At 36.4% G+C, this 21,376-nt stretch overlaps 1 protein-coding gene across 1 annotated transcript; it reads left to right on the top strand.

The window, feature by feature from the left end:
* The first annotated feature begins 7,474 nt into the window (after positions 1-7,474).
* On the top strand, positions 7,475-9,143 carry LOC136217061 (putative UDP-rhamnose:rhamnosyltransferase 1). The gene has a single exon (XM_066003642.1). The coding sequence runs from the start codon at positions 7,475-7,477 to the stop codon at positions 8,903-8,905; it is 1,431 nt and encodes a 476-aa protein (XP_065859714.1). The 3' UTR covers positions 8,906-9,143.
* Positions 9,144-21,376: the final 12,233 nt, after the last annotated feature.

Genomic DNA, 21,376 nt, shown 5'->3' on the forward strand with positions numbered 1-21,376 from the left:
ATACTGAGTAATCTCTGAACTCTCTCTCATATTGTATGTGTTGTTTGCTATATTTACTCAGCATATAAATTGCCTAAGCTGACCTTGAGAAAATAAGTGGTGCTGAGTTAGAAGCTGACCTCCAAGAGTGTCAATTCTCAACTCACAAGAAAACAACTTTAGTCAACATCTGACTAAAGCTGTCTTCAAACATATCTCACCAAGCTGACCAAAAGTCGAGTTAATAAACTCTCAAAATTACTTCCAGTCAGCTTAATTAAAACACGAAAAAGTTATATTTCCTAACCCCCCTTTGGAACTAATTACCAGGGACCAACAAGATGGACTTCTCTGTCGATTTCCCCTCCACACCTCCAGTTGTAAGAACATGCATGAACTTATTAACACACAGAAATCAGTTCATATATATGCAAATACACTCATGGCATTACTATTGTTCGCAGATCATATTCAGGACCAAAATTTATCATCCTAATATCGGTCCCTTGGGGCATGTATCTATGCCCCAGCTACTTGATCGCCCTTCTTATCCTATTGCCACGGTAAGATGATGTTATAAATCTATGCATTTGCCTATGTTTGGGGTCTAATTTAATTTATCTATGCATTTTATAGCTGCTGTGGAATATTTATGGACTACTGATAGAGCCCTTCATTGAGGGGCCATTTCCTGGCCGAGAGCGAATTGCTGAACGATACATCAGCAACAGGGCAGGTTATGTAGCAACTGCTAGGAGATGGACTGAAGAGCATGCAGGGGAATGATGATTTGCTATTCGCACATCACGCCCCCCTTGTACGCTATTCGCACGTCACATCATCATGCCCCCTTATTTCCTGGCCGAGAGCGAATTGCTGAACGATACATCAGCAATAGGGCAGGTTATGTAGCAACTTCCAAGAGATGGACTGAAGAGCATGCAGGGGAATGATGATGTGAAAATAGCAAGCAAAGGGGGCATGATGATGTGACGTGCAAATAGCGTACAAGGGGGCGTGATGTGAGAATAGCAAGGAGATTTGGATGCTAAACAAACATTGAGTTGGATGGTATGGACTATTGGATGGGCATAGAGCCAATCTTGAAGAACAGAATGATTACTGATTACAAATCTACTTGGTAATCAATCTGATCTTCAATGTTGGCTTCATGCCTCGCCAGTATTCGACACCATCTAACTCTAATGGTTGTTTAGCATCCAGATATCCTTGGTTACCATCTGCACATCATAAGCATGCAAGGGGGCGTGATATACGAATAGAAAGGAGATTTGGATGCCAAAAAAACACTGAGCTGGATGGTGTGGACTACTGGATAGGCATAGAGCCATTCTTGAAGAACAGAATGATTACTGATTACAAATCTACATGGTAATCAATCTGATCTTCAATGTTGGCTCCATGCCCCTCCAGTATTCCACTCTATCCATCCAGCTCTAGTGTTTCTTTAGCATCCAAATCTCATTTTGTTGCTATTCGCGCATCACGCCCCTTGTATGATATTCGCACGTCACATCATAATACCCCCCTTGCACGCTATCCTCTTTTGATAGGTAATAAAAAGTAGACAACTTATTCAAGTAGACATATGTATATTCAAGTGACACATAACATGCTATAACAAGTAGTCAACTTATTCGTTTATGTCTATTCCTAAATTGATATAAAACATATGTATATTCAAGTGACACATAACATGCTACATGCCCAATGAACATTTATACACAAACTGAATCAGTTCTACTTCCTAAACAGAACATAAAACAATCCAACATGCTTCATACATAGACACATACACATATAGTATAGCTCGTAGGTATAAGAGTATTCCCATATCGCAATGGACATTCATAGCAATGCACATAAATAACCCTTTACAATATAGTTGCCACTTGGATTGTACTCGCTGAAAAGTGAGCACGGTGATGAAGTCTGCGATGCTCTAGCCACAAGTTCATAACTTATGCTGATAGCATCGAAAACCCATCACCATTCTGAATGGTTTCAATCAGATAACAAGCCAAGTGGAAGGTATATTGTAAACCTATCTCATCAGCATAACTCATGTTAAAATAAAAAGGAATCAAGTGAGTTCATAACATTTTCAGCTTTAAGAGTATGCCTAATCAGCTACATCCCAATGAACATTCATACACATACTCAATCAGTCTAGCTTCCTAAACAGAATATCAAGTAGACAACTTATTCGTGCATGTCTATTCCTTACTTATTCATAACATTTTCAGCTTTAAGAGTATGCCTAACATGCTATAACAAATAGACAACTTATTCGTGCATGTCTAAAACTTGTGCTCATAGCATCATAAAGCCACCACTATGTACCTGCCACTTGGATTGTACAGTTCATGATGAAGTTAGCATGGTGATGAAGTGTATGATACTATCACCACAAGCTTAGTCATAAACTTATGTTGTTAGAATCATACAACTTCATCACCATGTTAAATACTTTTCCATAAGCATAACAAGCCAAGTGACATGATACATAGTAATGGAGATTTAGGCTGACCATATGACTATGCTTCACAAACCATATGTTGTAGGCATGAACATTATTTCACTCAATGAAAATTCATAGCATAAGAGTATGACCAATCCATCGTTTAAGCAAGCGTAGGCTCGAAAGGTTGTGAAAGACTCAAAGTCAAAGTAGAGGAAGGACATCATCGTACTATTTCGGTGATTACAAAAGAAAAGGAGTATATCCCCCCGCCTGGCATCTTATTACATAGATCCTTAGATTCTCAATTGCGTGGTTCATCAGGAATGGAAAACCAAAGCGAATCAAGAATCTCAGGCATTTAGTAAAAGTTTGGACAGTTATATGAATTTTCATCTCAAGTTCCGTGGTAGAAAAAAACTTACAAATGCTTCCATGGGCGATCCAGCTGGCTAGTTTTTTCAAATCTTTACAAGAAGGAAACTATTCACTACTCATATGGCTCTCGTAGAACAACTACTGAGACGAGTAGACTCTCAGGTGAACAAGAGCTGAAACACGTTCAAGCTCTTATTCACGACCCAGCCTCTATTGAATCAGCGTAAGGAGATGTCATACATGTAACTAATCAGCTACATGCCCAAATGAACATTCGTACACATACTCAATCAGTCTAGCTTCCTAAACAGAACATCAAACATAAAAATGTTTCATAGACATACACATATCAATCACTTCTAGAAGTATAACTCATAGGTGTAAGAGTATTGGCAATCACAATGAACATTCAAAGCTTTAGAGTATGCCTAATTAGCCACATGCTTAATGATCATTCATACATAAACTCTATGAGTCCTAGCTTCCTAAATAGTTATATCTAACCAATCAGTTCATACCAATCATTTCATCAACACCCACAACATCATACATATATGTAATCGTTCAGTTTAAACCCACATAACAATATATATACTAAATCAGGCTAGTTTCCTAAATCAATGAGTTCTAGGTTCCTAAACAGTACATCAAACATACTCAATCACTTCTAGCTTCCTAAGCAGAACATTAAGCATGAACAAGCCAACATGCTTCATATGCATACATATACTCATTCAGATAACAAGCCAAGTAGAAGATATATTGTAAACCTATCTCAGCAGCACCACCCACAACAACATCATGCATGCAACCAATCAATTCAAACCAACATAATATTAATATATATTCATTAAGTTAAAGAAATATTCTCATATGCTAAAGGCATGAACTGATTGACAATCTCTTCAGTCACCCTTCCCATGTACTGAAGCATTCTTACTATCCCTGCAAATATTATGTTCAAATAAAAAGGAATCAGATGAGTTCATATCATCTTCAGCATCAGGCACTGTATTGCCCTAGGTTAAAAAAGATAAAGACCCAAGCTTTTCAGCAGTGAATCTGAATACAATAAAATCAGTGTAGCTAAGTGAGAGATCTAAACCTTTCAACAATAGGCCTGAAAATCACTAGATTCTTATTCCAGCTGCTGAAATCGACATACACAAAAGTAAATCGGATGAGGAAAAGATAGAGTAAGGAATAATGAAACTCTAATACATCTAGGAACGAAGAAAATATGGCTTACCAGTACCATGTTTCGAGCTCACTCCCAGTGATTGCATGTTGAAATCAACCATGGAGATAGAGAGGGATGAGAGGGATGAAGCTTGCGTAACCTAAATTAGGGTTTGGGATTAGAGAGAGGGTTTATATATCAGCTGAAATTTCAGTCAAACGATAGAACGCCTAAAATTTGGTATATGGCCGCGTGAGTGAAATTTCATTTGCCGCTTTTTTGTTTTCGGCATACAATGACATTCATTTATTAAAGGTGTCATCTGTTGAGCGCATCAAATTTAATGAAAACACGCGTTTTCTTTGGATGACAGTAGTGTGTAATCGTAACGTCATATGAGAATCGAGCGCGGTTTTAATTACGCATTCAGATGACATAATGTTAAAATACTGTCACGAAAAATATTCAGACGACACGAAAACAAATGTCTGTCATGTACATTGTGTCATGTGAAAGGGAAAATGGCATAGTGAGATAGTATAATAATTTCAAGAACTAATCATTTGAACAGAACGTAATGACTTAAATAAACCCTAATAAAAACCTTACCGAGATGAAGAATTCATGAGGTCGAAGACGATTCACCCGATTGACAGAGATAAAGCTCGAAGGAGAAGATGAATTGTGTTTAGGGTTTGCAAAGGTAAAGATCGAAGGAGAAAAGCAGTTCCAAAAAATGGGTTTAGGCCGAATTGGCCTTATATACCCTCTCTTTTTTAAGCGCGCAAAATGAAAGTTAGAGTTTTTGCTCCCCCACTTTTCTAATATTTGGTTGCCGCTTTTTTATTTTCGTATAACAATGACAGTCATTTATTCGCAGTGTCGTCTGATGGTTAAGTGACTTTTCCATCAAAATCGCGTTCTTTTGAGATGACAGAAGACTGTAATCGTAACGTCATCCGAGAATTGAGCGCATTTTTTATTTCGCCTTTAGATGACATAGAGTTAAAATACTGTCACGAAAAATATTCAGACGACACAAAAACAAATGTATGTCATGTATCTTGTGTCATGTGAAAGGGAAAATGGCATAGTGATTACTTATGAATTGGTATAACTAATTAAGAAATCATTAAACTTTTTCTCAAAAATAATAATTTAAATAACTATAAATTAATCAAATTATATAATTAGGCTAATTTAGTGCCGTTTGTTTTCAGTTTTCGAAGCTGCCTTTTGGCTTTTAAGTCTAAACAGGAGATAAAAAAACGTTTCATAAAAATTCGAAACAACTGCCTTTTGCAAAAAAATCAACTAATATCTCCAACCTATCAATAACAGCAAATAGCAAAAGCTACAAGTAGCAGCAAACAGCAAACAGGAGCTGATGAAACAAACAGATCCTTAATCATTTATCAATTCCGCTAATTATTCAAATTACATAATTAGATCACAAAAATTAATTAATTATAAAATTGATAGGCGCAATTGAAACTTTACTCATTTTATTTTATAGTATAATCATTAAACTTTAAAAATGTAATATAAATATCACTCAACTTTATATCTTCTAATATTATGGCCACAAAACTTTAACTAACGCCTTAAATTGATTGTTAATGGCCTCAAAATAGAAATGTTCAAAAACTAAAGTTGTTTGGAACGACATTTATCATGAATCTACATTAATTATTTTTCAAAATCATAATCTATGAGGCTTTCTCTCTCAAAAATTTACTTTTTCTACTAACAAAATAATATCTAAATGACCTTAAAACGAAAATTTTGAAAAATTAAAGTTGTTTAGAATATTATCAATTCTTGAAATTTTTTATTTTAAGGTCATCAACGGTAATTTTGAGATGTTGATATAATATTAAAAAGTGTAAAATAGAGTGATTTTTATTTTATATTTTAAAATTTAATGGTCATATTGTAAAAATAAGTAAAGTTCAATGACCATGAATGTAATTTACTCTAAAAGATAGACCAAAAACATGTTATAAGAGGGTCCCATATCTCCAACTGAATTAATAACCTTACGTAGTAATAATGGAAGTAACAAGAATGGTCCAACAAGAAATTTAGTGTACATAAATTAGGTCATCTTCAACCCATTACGCTATCTCTATCTCTATTTTCTATTTTCTAAACATCAAATCTTATTTTTTCTCCAACCCACTACACCATTTATTACACTAAAAACAATATTCTCCACTTTATTCTATTTTACATAACACTTTTATTACTTTTTACATATATTATTATTATCATCAATAATCTATATTAAAAAAATTAATTCAAAAATTAATTAAAAATAAGAAAACAATATTATTTAATTTTAAATCATTAATAATATATTTAACTATAAAATATAAAATGAAAAAAAAATTAAATAATATTTAACTAAATTAAATAATTCATAAAACATAATTTGAATTAAAATAATAAATATAATAAATAAATATATTTATATTAAATTATTAATTTCCACCAAAATAAATTTTGGTGGAATATTGGTTGATTTTGCATTTCTATGCCAAAATGGCATAGAAATTTAATGGTGGTTGGAGAAGCCAACCACCACTAAAAAGGCATTTCCAACCTTCATTTGGTGAGGGTTGGTGTGAAAATAATGCAAATCACAAAGGAGACAAATTTCAACAATCAATTACTGGTAAAGGTTGTGCTTACTCTGTTTTTTACAAAGTAAGTTTTACTTTGTGTGTTATAACCATTGGATTAATTTTATACTCCATTATCCAATGATGAAAACACACCAAGTAATGGTACTTTGTCAAAAACAAAGTAACTATAGAAGGCACCTTCAATTACTATCTAGAACGGTTTGCGTGGTACATTACACCATTGAACACTGAATTTTACCAATTTTCATTATATAACCGTTAAACTTTGAAATATAACATAAAAGTTTTTTACATTTTGTTATATCCGTGATCACTAAATTTTAAATAACTCCTCAAAATGACATTTAACGACCTTAAAATGAAAATATTCAAGAAATAAAGTTGTTGAGAACGACATTTACTAAGAAACCATACATTTTATTTTCCAAAATCATCAATTTTTTTTTGTTATAAAAAAATCATCACTTTTGGAACTCTCTTTTTAAAAATCTATTTGATCCCTTTTCCAAACAATACCTAAATGACACAAAAATAAAAAATTTTAAGAATTAAAGTTTCTTAAAATATCATTAATTCTTATAAATTTTTATTTTGGGGCCTTCAATGATCATTTTGAAGCGTTGATTGAAGTTTAGTGAACACTGGCATAGCAAAACGTAAAGTTCCATACCTTTATATTACATTTTAAAGTTCAGTGTACCGTTAAAATTTGATAAAGTTAAGTGACCATGGGTGTAATTTACCTAAGGTTGTCCACATATATTATATATACCATAACCATATCCTTGGTTATATCCATATCCAGTGATGGCACAAATGGGTAAAGAAGTTCATGTAGTGATGCTTCCATGGTCTGCCTTTGGCCATTTGCTTCCATTCTTTCAACTCTCCATATCTTTAGCCAAATCAGGAATCCATGTCTCTTTCATCTCAACTCCCAAAAACATCCAAAGACTCCCTCCAATTCCTTCAAATTTACAATCTTTATTCCAATTCGTACACTTTCCTCTCCCAATTTTACAAGATGAACCCCTTCCAGAAGGCGCAGAGGCCACTGTCGATCTTCCTGGTCCCAAAATTGACTACTTGAAGATCGCATATGATCTCCTCCAACACCCCTTGAACAAATTCCTTGCCGAACAAAAGCCCAATTGGATTATAGCTGACGTGATTCCTCACTGGATACCTGAGATTGCACAACAAAACCAAGTTCAATTTCTCCTTTTTTCTGTTTTTTCTGCTTCTTCCTTTCTTTTCCTTGCCTACCCAGAAAGTTTGGTGGTCGGAACTGAAAATCAGAAGAAACTCCGGCCGTCGTGGGAAAGTATGACTTCAAAGCCGGAGTGGATTGATTTCCCTTCTTCTTTAGCTTACACAAAAAAAGAAGCTATTGATGTTTTTCAATGGATTTACAGCATGAATGCTTCCGGTATTTCAGACGGAGAAAGAGTATTCAAAGTGTTAAATTCATGTCAAGCTTTGATCTTCCGTAGCTGCACAGAGATAGAAGGGGAGTATTTGAAAACATGGGAGAAAGTATTAGGAAAACCTGTGATTCCAGCCGGTTTGTTACCGCCGGAGAAACCAAAATTGTCAACAGATGAAATCAAGGAGGATGATGATTCATGGAGTCAAGTGTTTAAATGGCTAGATCAGCAGAATCCCAAATCAGTTGTTTTTGTAGGATTTGGTAGTGAATTTAAGCTGAGTAAAGATCAAGTCTTTGAGATTGCTTATGGATTAGAGCTATCTGGGTTACCATTTTTATGGGCGTTAAGGAAACCCAATTGGGCAAAAGACGATCTTGACTCGTTGCCTCAAGGATTTAGCGATCGGACATGTGGGAAAGGGATTGTGAGGTTCGGATGGGCACCGCAGATGGAGATTTTGGGGCATTTATCAATTGGGGGAACTTTATTTCATTCAGGATGGGGTTCTATAATTGAAATGTTGCAATTTGGACATTGTCTTGTTTTGTTACCATTTATAATTGATCAGCCATTGAATGCTAGGTTTTTGGTTGAAAAAGGTTTGGGAGTGGAAGTTGAAAGAAATGAAGAAGATGGGTCCTTTTCTAGAGATGGCATTTCTAAAGCTTTAAGGTTGGCAATGGTGTCTGATGAAGGGAAGATGTTGAGGGCACGAGCAAGTGAAGTTGCAGAAATATTTGGAGATCAGAAATTGCATCAGGATTACTATATTGCTAGACTTGTTCAATTTCTGAAAACAACCGAATAAATTAGGGGTGATATCAAACCTGATGGAATCCGAACCGACGGAGACGGAGAATCTTAAGATATTCTGATATAGTGGAAATAAGAAAATATGAATATGATTCTCTGTAATAAATATCTCTCCTTTTATATAAAAATGGCAAAATTAATAGGACTCTTTTCTCTTCCAATTGTTACATGAAAATAGAAAAGCTACGAATTTTCGTTCAATAGAAAAGGAAAGGCCAATACAATAATTAAGTTATTGAATTTTACCTGTTTTAAGAATTAGGTTCTTAATCAATCATTTTTCTACATTGAGTCCATGTTTATTGATTTTGTTATGGATTTGGTTCTTATTTAACTTTTTCGTTGAATTTAGGAGATGAAAAAATCGATTTGACGATTCTAATGTTGAAAATCACAAAGTACCAGAGGAGAAAATCGAGTTTGGAAAAATATATTGGAAATTAATTTCTATAATTTCGTTTTAGTTTTTAATTTTTATCTCTCCTAGTCAAAGAAATTTTTATTTTTATTTGTCCATGTCAACAAACCGAATCGTCCTAACAATGTATGCAGTCCAAACTCGACGAAAAAGCTAAAAAAGAAGTTAATCCAAAATAGAATCAATGATCAAAGCTCAATGTGGAAAAATAAATGAATAGAGATTTACAGTCCCGCTCAATTGGACCCTAATGACCATGGACCTTCACCCTTAGATCTAACCAATAATAATCCAACGGTGATCAAATTACTAATTAAAATATTAGTAACAGATTTCTTTCTATTTTTTTTATCTATTATTAATCTTAATTAACTCCTACAAACAATCAACCACTTCAGAGAGAGAAATTCTCAAACTTGATTCTTCAACACGAGTTTGCTCGAACAATCTTCTTCTTGGATTTCACCTGAGAAAAATTCAGGCATTTATTCGGTTAATTGGAAAAACAAAAAATTGATTAAAAGAATTTGGAGATGAATCCAATTATCTTTGTTGGATAGGTAGAATAAGGAGCATGAAGAAGAGAAAAAGGCATTACCCGATGAAGATGAGAGTGAGATGAAAACGCAGAGATAAAGAGTCTGCTTAGCATCGTGATCTAATTCTAAGGTTATGAAATTGAATTGAAACAAAGATCAGGAAATCAGGGGAGAAGAGAACCTTTAATTAAAGTGTTGATAGAAATTCAAGGAAGAGAGATTGGAATTAAAAGAGCAGAGAAATCAAATCAAATCAAACCTCGCACAAGAAGCCGAGAATATCACCCAGAAAAAACATGGTCTGATAATCAACTAGTTATGGAGGAATAAGGAAAAAATAACATGGTTGGCTTCTAACCAAAAGAAGAAGAAAAAAAACTGAGCTCTTCAAATTCAATACTGGTGTAATTAATGTTGAACTCAGTTTAATGTAATTGACCAAAAGAAGAAAAATAAGTGTTTGGCAATTACAGAATCGGAAGAGTTGAACAAAAATTTTAGATCTTTATCTTCTTTAGGGCCATAAGGATGGAACGTAGTACATTGTGCATTTTTTTCTATACTGTAAAACACCAATTTCTCATATTAATTAACCAGTTTAATTATCTGGTGTTCAAAGGAAGGAGGAGTGAAGAGAAAGGCATGAAGTTTAATTATCTGGTGTTCAAAGGAAGGATGAGTGAAAAGAAAGGCGTGTAACAAAAATTTGTTAATTAATATTTTAATTAAGTAATATGATCACCGTAGGATTCGTATTAGGTTAGATCTAAGGGTGAAGGTCCAATTTTTACTTGGTCATTAGGGTCCAATTGAGCGGGATTGTAGAGATTTAATCCTTAAAACCCTGAAAGTTCAGGGAATTAGTTATACTTTTTGCCAAACGAAATAAATTCCTTATGTTTTAACAAGTGGTATAGAATTGCTTTGGGACCACGGCAGATAATATTTAAAAGGTTAAGTAGCTAGTGTCACTTAAGTACAAATTATGAATAAAATTAGGGTCAATTACAAAACTAGCACCTTTTAAGGTGTTAGTTTTCTTTTCTAACCTATTTTGAAAAACTCACCAAAACTAACACATTTCATTAACTAAATTCCAATCTTGCCCTTGTCTCTAACACTCCGCTCCCCGCTCTCTAACATTCGAACTTCCATCTCTCTAACCTAACACCCTGCTATCCCTCTCTCTAACTTTCCGGCGATTCATTGACCGATTCTGTTCATTTCATCCGGCGAATCTCTGTTACTTGAAGTGGACACGGCGAGAACACGAAGCTCAGACAACGAATCGAATTCAGAAGGAAGGACGAAAAAGAGGGTAAATAACTTGACTTTACATTTGTGATTCTCTCTTGTATTGTATTTACATTTGCGATTCTCTCTTGTTTCGTTTCGTTTCGTTTACTTCTTCTGGTGTTAGGGTTTATCTGGGTTCATCTGGTGTTAGGAAGTCATTCGGTTTGGTCGAAATGCGTCGATATGTATGTTCTATCGGCAACCTAATTGTAGATAATACATAGATATAGACGGCCTAATTGCCGATAGAATATAGATACCGATGACCTAATTGTCGATAGAACATTCATATCGACGACCTAATTATCGATACAACATAGATACCGACGACCTAATTGTCGATAACTCTCTTATTTTAGCCTAAGTTAGCTCATTTTAGCTCAACGTTATAATTAGCTTAATTGTATGTTAGCTGATGATATATCTACAATAAATTTCAACATGGTCGTGGACACAAGAGGAAGAGAGATGAGCATGACTCTTCTTCGAAGAAGAAAGCCAAGGAGGACTCTGAATATAAATACCGAAAAACATTTGGAACGGAAAGCGTCATCACAGTTAGGTGTAACCTAGAAGCAACAAAACATATAAAGGACTTTTTAACACCAACCCAAGTAAATCTATTTAGGAAGAGTTGCTTCGGGCAGTATTTGGATATGACCAATACAGTATTTGCAGGAGTCCTCTGTCATACCCTTTTAACAAGGGAGATCATATGTGAAGACCTCAAACCCAGGGAGCTTTGCTTCAAAGTTAGAGGTGTTGAGTTGAGATTTGGGGATTGGGAGTTTGGACTCCTAAGTGGGTTACGGTTTGGAGACATGGAAGCATTTACCGAAAGGTTTAGTGCGCTAAATAAACCGGATAGATTTAGGAAGAAGTTTTTTTAGACAACTCTACACCAACCTTTAGAGACGTGGACACAATTATGAAGCAAACTGTTTGGAAGAATGAATCTGATCAGGATGCAGTTTCATTTGCCATGTTGTACTTTGTCATTGGCTGTGTGTTGGATAACACTGCCAACAAACAAGCTCTTCATTGGGTTTTGGAACTTGCTGAATTTCCAACATTGTTTAACGAGTTCCCGTGGGGTGTTTTGGCCTGGGATGTGACCTACAGGTCTCTTATCAATGGGATGATTGGTGGAAAAGGCCGAATTGATCAGTTACATGCTTATAGGGATCGTTTGAGGACTAACCGTGTCTCATTCAACCTATATGGTTTTGCACACGTATTTCAGGTATGATGTGTGTATATTTTATATACTAGAAATGTTAGTAATAGGCATAAATAATGAATTGGAACTTTGTTGCAGGCTTGGTTGTTCGAAGTATAGGATGCCACCCACGGATGGTATGAGACGAAAGGCACTCGCATCCCACGATGGATACGATGGAAAAAGACCGGTGTCCCTAAATTGACCAATGTTATTGCCATTTTTGAAGTAAGCTGACCAAACATTGTGCCTATATGTGTCACTATTATGCTAGACATCTGATTGACTTGTTTATTTGTACATGTGTATTTTTAGTCGGGTATAAAACCAAATGCCATGAAACTTACTACTGAAGATAGGGAGAAAGAAAGCTCCTGGTATCAACATCTAGTAAACCATGTGGATGGTCTGCCGTGTAATTATGACCAACTGTTTACCGGTTTGGAAAAGGGGCAAGAGGAGGAAAAGGGGCAAGAGGAAAAGGGGCGAGAGGAGGAAAAGGGGCAAGAGGAGGAAGAGGATGAAGACATGGAAAAGGAGGGACAAGAGGAATTGGGTACATATGAAGGAGGAGAGGTTGATGTAGAGGATGACAGTGAATCTGAGACTGATAATGATGAAAATGCCTTCATTGTCTCTCCTAGAGTACCTGTCCATAAGACGAAAAAATCTGGTATGGAACGACTACTGAGGAGGATGTTTGCTGAGCATGAGAAGAAAATGAATGACAAGTTTGCTGAGCAAGAGAAGATAATAAATGAACAGTTTGGTCAGCAAGAGAGGAAAATGAATGAACATTTGTCTGCCTTTGTAAATAGATTGTCCGTGGTAGAATGTGATGTGCAGGAACTGAAGTCACAATGGGATGTGGAACGTGGGATGTATGAGGGGAGGTGCATATGTATGAGAGTGAGAGGGAGAGTGAGAAGAAAGAGATGGATGAGCATGCAAAGGAGAGGGAGGAGAATAAGAAGAAAGAGCAGGAGGAGAAGGAGAGGAATAGGGAGAAGAAAGAGCAGGAGGAGAGGGAGAAGAATAGGGAGAGGGAGAGGATGGATAGGGAGGAGAAAGAGAAGAAAGAGCAGGAGGAGAGGGAGAAGAAAGAGAAACAACAGAAGGAGATGGAAATTGTTCCTACAACTTCTATTATAATGATTGATGTAAGTTTGTTTTTAATGTTTAACCCAGTGCTTTTAACATAGAATATCGATATAATCTGTGTTTCTACTTGGTGTTTTAATAGGATGAGATCCATGACGGCCATGATGCTGACATAGATCATGGACAACTTACTCTTCTGGTTAACCAGGTTGTCCAATCATCTTTACCTACTCGTGAAGACAAAGGAGGAATAGAAGATTTGACTATTGAGGTTAAACATGAGGAGGAAGGGAAGGGAAAAAGAGGAGGAAGAGGAGGTGGAAGAGGAAGAAGAGGGGGAGTAAGGGATGCAGGAGGAAGGGATGGAAGAGGAGGAAGAAGAGGGGGAAGAAGAGGGGGAGGAAGGGATGGAAAAAGTAAGGAGGAACTTAAAGTGAAAGGGAGACCCAAACGAGAAAGGAAACTTGGGAAAGACCTCCAGTCACCATTCACTGATCCTCGGATGAATTATCATTTTGCTGATGATGATGATTAGTATCCGGTAGAACAACATGATGGTCGCGATTGTATAAAAGGACACCTCCTACAGGCCTATGATGACTGGAAGAAGAATACGCCGCGTGATCTGTTGAGGCAGTTAGGTGGAACCGAATGGGGACAGACTGTATCATGGTTTGAAGATGCAGAATTAACTGGAAAGTACATAGACAACCAAGTAAGATACTGCTCACTTTGTATGTTTTGGTGTATATTATTCATTTGGATGCATCGATATACCATTCATATTGACGCATCATTCAATTGGATGCGTCGATATCCCATTCATATCGGCGCATTATAGCCATTTGGGTCCTTACTAATATGTGTCTGTACCTATTTTTGTCTGTATTACAGCTCGTAAATGCATTTTTGTGGTTATTGAATGGAAAAAACGTCCATCAGAGTCAGGATTGGACTGCCATCGACTCAAATTTTTTTGGATTCATGGAGATGGAAAATATGACCAAGAATCATGACAAACCCGGAAAATGGGAACAAGCCAAGTTGTTTGTAGATCGAATCAATGGGATGGAAGAGTTTCAAACTCGCCCTTGGTATGAGGTTAAACATGTGCTAATACCTATCAACTATAAAGGAGAACACTGGTTACTCGGGGTGTTCTACGTGGAAGAGATGAGGATGGAGTTCTATGATAGTCTGGAGTCAAATGCCTCCAACGAATCAATAGACAAATGGCTAGAATCCCGGTTTCGTATTATGACAATAGCAATGGAAGAGGCCGATTATTGGAAGAAAAGTGGGAGACCTGATAATGGTAATCGATTGATAAAGTGGGAGAGGGCTCGTGGGTGCCCACAATAGCTCCGCAAATCCAATGATTGTGGTATCTTCCTATGCATTTTTGCTCAGCATTATGTTGAAAAATGGCCATTATGTACGAATTATGGCTTCTCCGGGTCTGATGGACATTTCTATCGGTTGCGGGTGTGCTTGGAACTCTTCAACCAACGCTTGTTCAACCAGAATGATCTAATTGCAAGGGCTAATTTTCTTGGGTTGTAAAAGTTTGTAAGCTGTAAACGTTTGTTGGTAAATTATTAATGTAAACTGTTAATGTTGATAAACTGTTATTGTTGGTAAACTGTTAATGTTGATAAACTGTTATTGTTGTGTTGTTGTTGGGAAAATGTTATTGTCGATATTTATACCATATCGGCGTGTATGTAGTCGATATTTAACCCATATTGGCGTATATATAGTCGATATTTAACTCATATCGGCAAGTATGTAGTCGATATTCTTGCATAAACTCCTGATTCCAAAGACATAAAATCTCAATCACAAATTATCATGGCAAAATACATAAAATCTCAATCACAAATTATCAATACAAAATATACTAGAGTACTTTATTTGCCAGCTGAGTTCTTAGAGCAGCTTGCTTCACTCGATATTGTAGGTGGAAGCCGTGATGGAACTCGTAACATACTAGTACAATTCGCTCGATTATGACCAGTATTCTCGCACCTGGTGCATCTTGTTGGAGTTAGCTCCTCGCCCCTCGATGGTATTCAGTTTTGACTTCTCGGACGACCCACTCTAGGTGCAACATTTTTAGGAGGAAGCACCCTCATAGGAGTCTAACAAACTTTCCATTCAGACTGGTGGCCTAGTGGATGTATGGGCTCAATGTATGACAATCGTACAGTCTCATTTTTGTAGTGACGATGCACCCACGCATATGCATTCTCTAATCGATGTATTGATGCAATCTTACATACGTGTCTGCATGGAAAATGTGACAATTGCCATTTCCTACACGTGCATGTTCCCGCCTGTAAATTCACAATTCCACCCTTACCTCGATCGCCGATTTCAAAATTGTGAGCATCGATGGGCTTATATGAACAACGAACTGACTTATTGACATGTTTATGCATCTTCTTGTTATAAAATGCGGACAAATATGTCTCCCATTCTCTTGCGAAAACATTTTTCATATATTAGCAATATATAACAACTCTTAGTACCTTATAATAGAAATAAGTCCCAATATCAAACCTACTTTTGTGCGTCTCTCATGAAACCATGCTTGGAGGATTGTCCTTATATACTCAACCAATAATATGATCGGTAAACGTCTACCGTCTCCCATTCTAGCGTTGAATGATTCTGATATGTTTGTCGTCATAATGTTATACCGACGTGCGCAAAAGTACGCACGTGTCCATTTCTCTCTTCGAGCTTCCTCTAGATAGTCCGCTGCCCTCGGGCATAATGTACGAAGTCTGGCGAATCTTTCCTGAAAATCAGAGGTCCGCCAGGCTTTTACAACTTGCCAGTACGCTATGTCTAACTTTTTTCCGCCCCCAAATTTAGCCTTCACATTCTGTTTTAAATGTTGAGCACAACTTCCATGTACCGCATTTGGATACACCATATTGACTGCATAATCAATGCTCTTATTCCTGTCTGATATTATGACTAGGTCTTCAACATCACCAATACATTCCTTCAACCTGGTGAAGAAATAAGCCTATGATTCATTACATTCATTCGGACCAATTCCAAATGCAAGTGGATAAATTTGATTATTACCATCCTTTCCAACTGCAACATAAAGTACTCCGCCATATTTAACTTTTAAGTGTGTTCCATCTGCACATATAACGGGGCAAATATGTGCGTTAAACCCCTGGATTGAAGCACCCATAGACATGAAGAAGAATTTAAAATGATCTTCATTGTCAGTTTCAATATGTGTCACCGTACCTGGATTAACAAATTTCAATGTCTCACAATAGTCAGGTAACAACATGTACGATTCTTCAGGTGAACCACTTGTGCTATCTACCACCCAACATCTTGCTCTCCAAGCTTGCATATAGGATAGGTTGATTGAAAACAATTTTTCAATCTCCTAAATGATGTGACTTGGACCGTACACTCGATTCTCCATATCTAACTTATCACTAAGTATGATACCTGCGATTCGTTTCCCCGCTTGCCTATGATGCGGCAATAGTTGTCCACCCTATATCGCAAGTGTGACTGTCCATACTGTCAATTCTTCGGAGCATGAACATATCTGAACCTAGTATGACTCCACCTCTAGCCCGCCACTTGCATGTGTCAAAATGTTTGCATCGGACCTCAAACAAAGACTTAGTTGATCTGTGCACCTTCCATTCGAACATATTATCAATTGCATATCTCCCAAGTGCATCTTGCAGTTCTCGTTTGCTTTTGAACATATCGTGCGCCTTCAAACCACCATCCCCTGAAGATTCTGTAATTTTCATCAGAATGGTCGGTTCCTCTGGTACTTGTGGAACATACTGAAATGGATCTGTTCTCCTTCTCATTCTTACTTCATCATCAATCTCATTCAAACTTGGTTGAACATTATCAATCGATGGTTCTGAAACGGATCTTTGGCGATCATCATTATCATATACGTGATCATCATTGTCATACCCATTGTAATCGTTATCATATCCATGATCATCGTTATCACAACCATTATCATATCCTTGATCATCCCCGTTCACTATATTCTCATACCCACAATTGTGATCCAATGTAATATCGTCTAGCCCAAGAGGAGATTGGGTATATGGATTCATGACATGTTTTGCCGGAGCACGAGTCTCAATTGCTATGTTGGGAATACAAGAACTTATTCTGGTTGCCTCTACTTCAGCAAGATTTTGTGGCCATACTTCAGCAACAATTGGTGGTCTTACTTTGGCAACAATTGGTCGTCTTACTTCCGCAACACTTGGTCGCCGTACTTCAGCAACAATTGGTCGTCTTACTTCCGCAACACTTGTTCGCGGTGTCATAGAAACATATAATGGCATCACACCAGGTTTATTCCATCGACAAAACTTAACGAATCCAACAATATCACTGTCATCCACTATGTCTGCTAATCTTCCAAAAAGTTTATTTGGACCGTATGTTGTGTGCATTGCCATTTGTATGTGAAAATAGGTTGCATCAACGTTCAATGAAGTGTGAATTCTATCTCTCAAAGTTTGATAATCAGTTGGCGTTGAAAAATGGAGCACCTTCGATTGACCACCAATGTATATCATTGTGTCCATGGGCCCCTCTTTTTTCCATTCTCCATCCCACGAAAGCATACATAGACAAGTATTCGGGGTGGACATATTTCTGCATTATCATAAAAAAAGAAGTAAATTATATATTATTTGTAAATTAACGAAGAAAGCTATCGAAACATATCATGGTATACACATTTCAAACTATAAGATCCGTCGATATATATCGATATAACATATATATCGACACCTATCGGCACATATCGACACATAAGACTAACTCCTCTATCGATATCTATCATATATCTACGATGCATTCTTGTGATAGCTGTCGATATTGATCATATATCGACAGATATCGACGGAAGATCAAGAGACGTTTTTCTAGAATGAATTGTTGATGAGCATTAAATGCAGTTAATGATCACTTTGACTTTCACTCTTTTTCGAATATCACTCTATCAATTAAATATGAGTCTTGTCTGTTGAGATTCCCCATGAACATTACGGTTCTTTCTCCTATAAATATACGCTTTGTCTGTTCATAGTTTATTCATTCTAGTAAACTCTTAAACACTATAGAGCCAAAAATGGAAGCACCACCTCCACCACCTCCTCTGCCTGAATTCGAAGCACTAATAGCTTCATTCAGCGATTCGTTCCGTGAAGGGGACACAAACGAAATAATCCGCTTCATGAGGGGCATGGCGAACACCATGTCTTTCGCTGCAGCTGCCATGACTGACCATCTGAAGTCAGTTAAGGAAAAAAACAGGCGGCTGAAGAGGATAATTAGGCGCCTCAAAAGGCAGTTGGAGAAGTCTAAGATGGACTACGCTGACGCCCTTTTGGGTCCTGAGTATCTGAATGTTTAGTTTATGTATTTTTTGTTTTTAATGTTTATGTACTTTTGTTATTATGCGTTTTGTATTTGTGTCTCTTTTGTTTATGTGTTTTGTGTTTGTCTGTTATGTTTTATGCACTTTTTTATAATGTTTTTGTTCGTTTTTTTTTTATGTTTTATGTATTTTTTTTCTTTATTATAATATAAAAATATTGTTCTTATCTATGTTTTATGTGTTTTGTGTTTGAATCTTATGATTTAGAATAGAAAATCACATTTAACTGAGGTCGATATATGTCGATATTCATCAGCTAACGACGCAGATATGTATGTCGATATTCATAAGATATCGACGGATATCGACCCTTTCTGGAAAAAATCGCAGAGTGATGTTCCAAACCAAATGCATCTTCCTACAACAATGTCACTGTTTTTAGGGATTCGCACGACCAGGAATAACATGAAAAGTCAACAGCAACAATATACATTGGGTTTTAGAGAAACAAAATGCTACATCTTAACCATGAATGGACGAAGCTTTAAATATTGTAAATAAATTAAAAACTTACATGATTTATAAAATCTTGAAGCACAAACTATGAGTTGGATTGATTGTTGTTCGTAGTCTGTAAATTGATTTGTTCTTTAGAGAGAGAGAGAGAGCGCGAGCGAGAGAGAGAGAGAGCGAGAAAAAGAGAAAGAGGGGAGAAGACAACGTTATAATAAGGTTAGAGACAAGGGCAAAGTTGGAATTTAGTTAATGAAATGTGTTAGTTTTGGTGAGTTTTTCAAAATGGGTTAGAAAAGAAAACTAACACCTTAAAAGGTGCTAGTTTTATAATTGTCCCATAAAATTACAAAATGGATACCTTCGAAAATATATAGCTAATTTTAGCGACTGACTGAAACTTCTTTTAGTAATTATAAATATACAAATTTTCCTTATTTCATTCTCTTGATTGAATTGTGATGCAACAAGATTAAGTAAAAACAATTGGGTAAATTACATCCATGTACTCATTTTCACATTGTGGCCACTGAACTTCAATTCTTCCCGGTATGGCTATTGAACTTTACACTTTGTTACACCGATGGCCACTGTGACCGTTGACCAGCTTTTTTCAACCGTTGACTTCCCTTTTAACCGGTTATCTATTTCCTTTCACCATTCTTAAACCTAAAATTAGCATTTTACCCTTACTCTCTCCTTTCTCTTTCTCTTACTCGGTTTCTTTCTTTCTCTCTCATCTCTGTGTTTTTCTTTCTTTCAAATCCATTTTCATGGCTGCTACTAGTGTTTGGTACTTTTGACACTGCCGAGGAAGCTGCTTGTGAGAGACTTTCCTTGAATAAAAAACTTTACTTCCTATTGCTATTGCATGAAGATCATCTGTCATCTTCTTCTACTGCAAAACCCATATACAAAACTCTAAAACTTTTGGAAAGTTAAATTCAAAACACAACACAGAAACGGACTAATAATCTCCAACAACAAATAGATTTTGATTAACAAAAGATAGGCTCATATTCCCCTAATTTTCAGACAAGAAAAAGGAACAAAAATGAGCATGGCTGCCATTCAAATCAATTCATTCCTTTTCACGTCTGAGTTCGAAATTTGAGAAGAATGATCACAGCCAATTAATCGAAAAGTTCTACGGGAATCAGATGCATACATCTTTCTGTCTCTCATCCGCCGATTTATTTGATAATGAAACCCACCGGTGAAATCATGGGCTCTGCTGTACTTCAGGGAGGGGCGGCAACCACCCTACAAGAACTCCCATCCGCCTCCCTCGGAGCAAGGCTTCATTTTCTTACCTCAAAACAATTGCTTTATATTTTTTTAACCTCTTCTTTACCCTTTGCTGTTGAGAACAATGTTGGTGAAAGAAAGAAAGAAACACAGAGACAGAAACAAAGAAACAAAGAAGAGAGAGAGAAAGGAGAGAGTAAGGAAGGGTAAAAAGGTAATTTTAGGTTTTAGAATGGTGAGAGCAGTGAGATAGCGGGTTAAAAAGTGAGTCAATGGTTAAAAATATATGGTCAACGGTCACAGTGACTATCCGTGTAACAAAGTATAAAGTTCAATGGCCATACCGGGAAGAATTGAAGTTCAGTGGCCACAATGTGAAAATGGGTATAGTTCAGTGGCCATGGGTGTAATTTACCCAAAACAATTTTGCTAGCAGTCTGTTAATTCGGTTTAAAAAATACCAAAAAATTTGGATAAATTACACCCATGGCCACTAAACTTTACCCATTTTCATATTATGGTCACTAAACTTCATTTCTTTCCAGTATGACTGAAATTTACAGTTTTTAATGTCGGTGGTCACTCAATTTTAACTAACTTCTCAAAATGACCGTTAACGATCGTGACCTCAAAATGAAAATATTCAAGAATTAAAGTTGGTTAGAACGACATTTACCATGAAACTACATTTTTTATTTTCGAAAATCACATTTTTTGAAGCTTTC

This window comes from Euphorbia lathyris, chromosome 2 (assembly GCF_963576675.1).
Source record: "Euphorbia lathyris chromosome 2, ddEupLath1.1, whole genome shotgun sequence".
Taxonomy (NCBI): domain Eukaryota; kingdom Viridiplantae; phylum Streptophyta; class Magnoliopsida; order Malpighiales; family Euphorbiaceae; genus Euphorbia; species Euphorbia lathyris.

Bases quoted from the DNA above. Each gene is read 5' to 3' on its own strand.
- LOC136217061 (XM_066003642.1), top strand. From the start codon at position 7,475: ATGGCACAAATGGGTAAAGAAGTTCATGTAGTGATGCTTCCATGGTCT.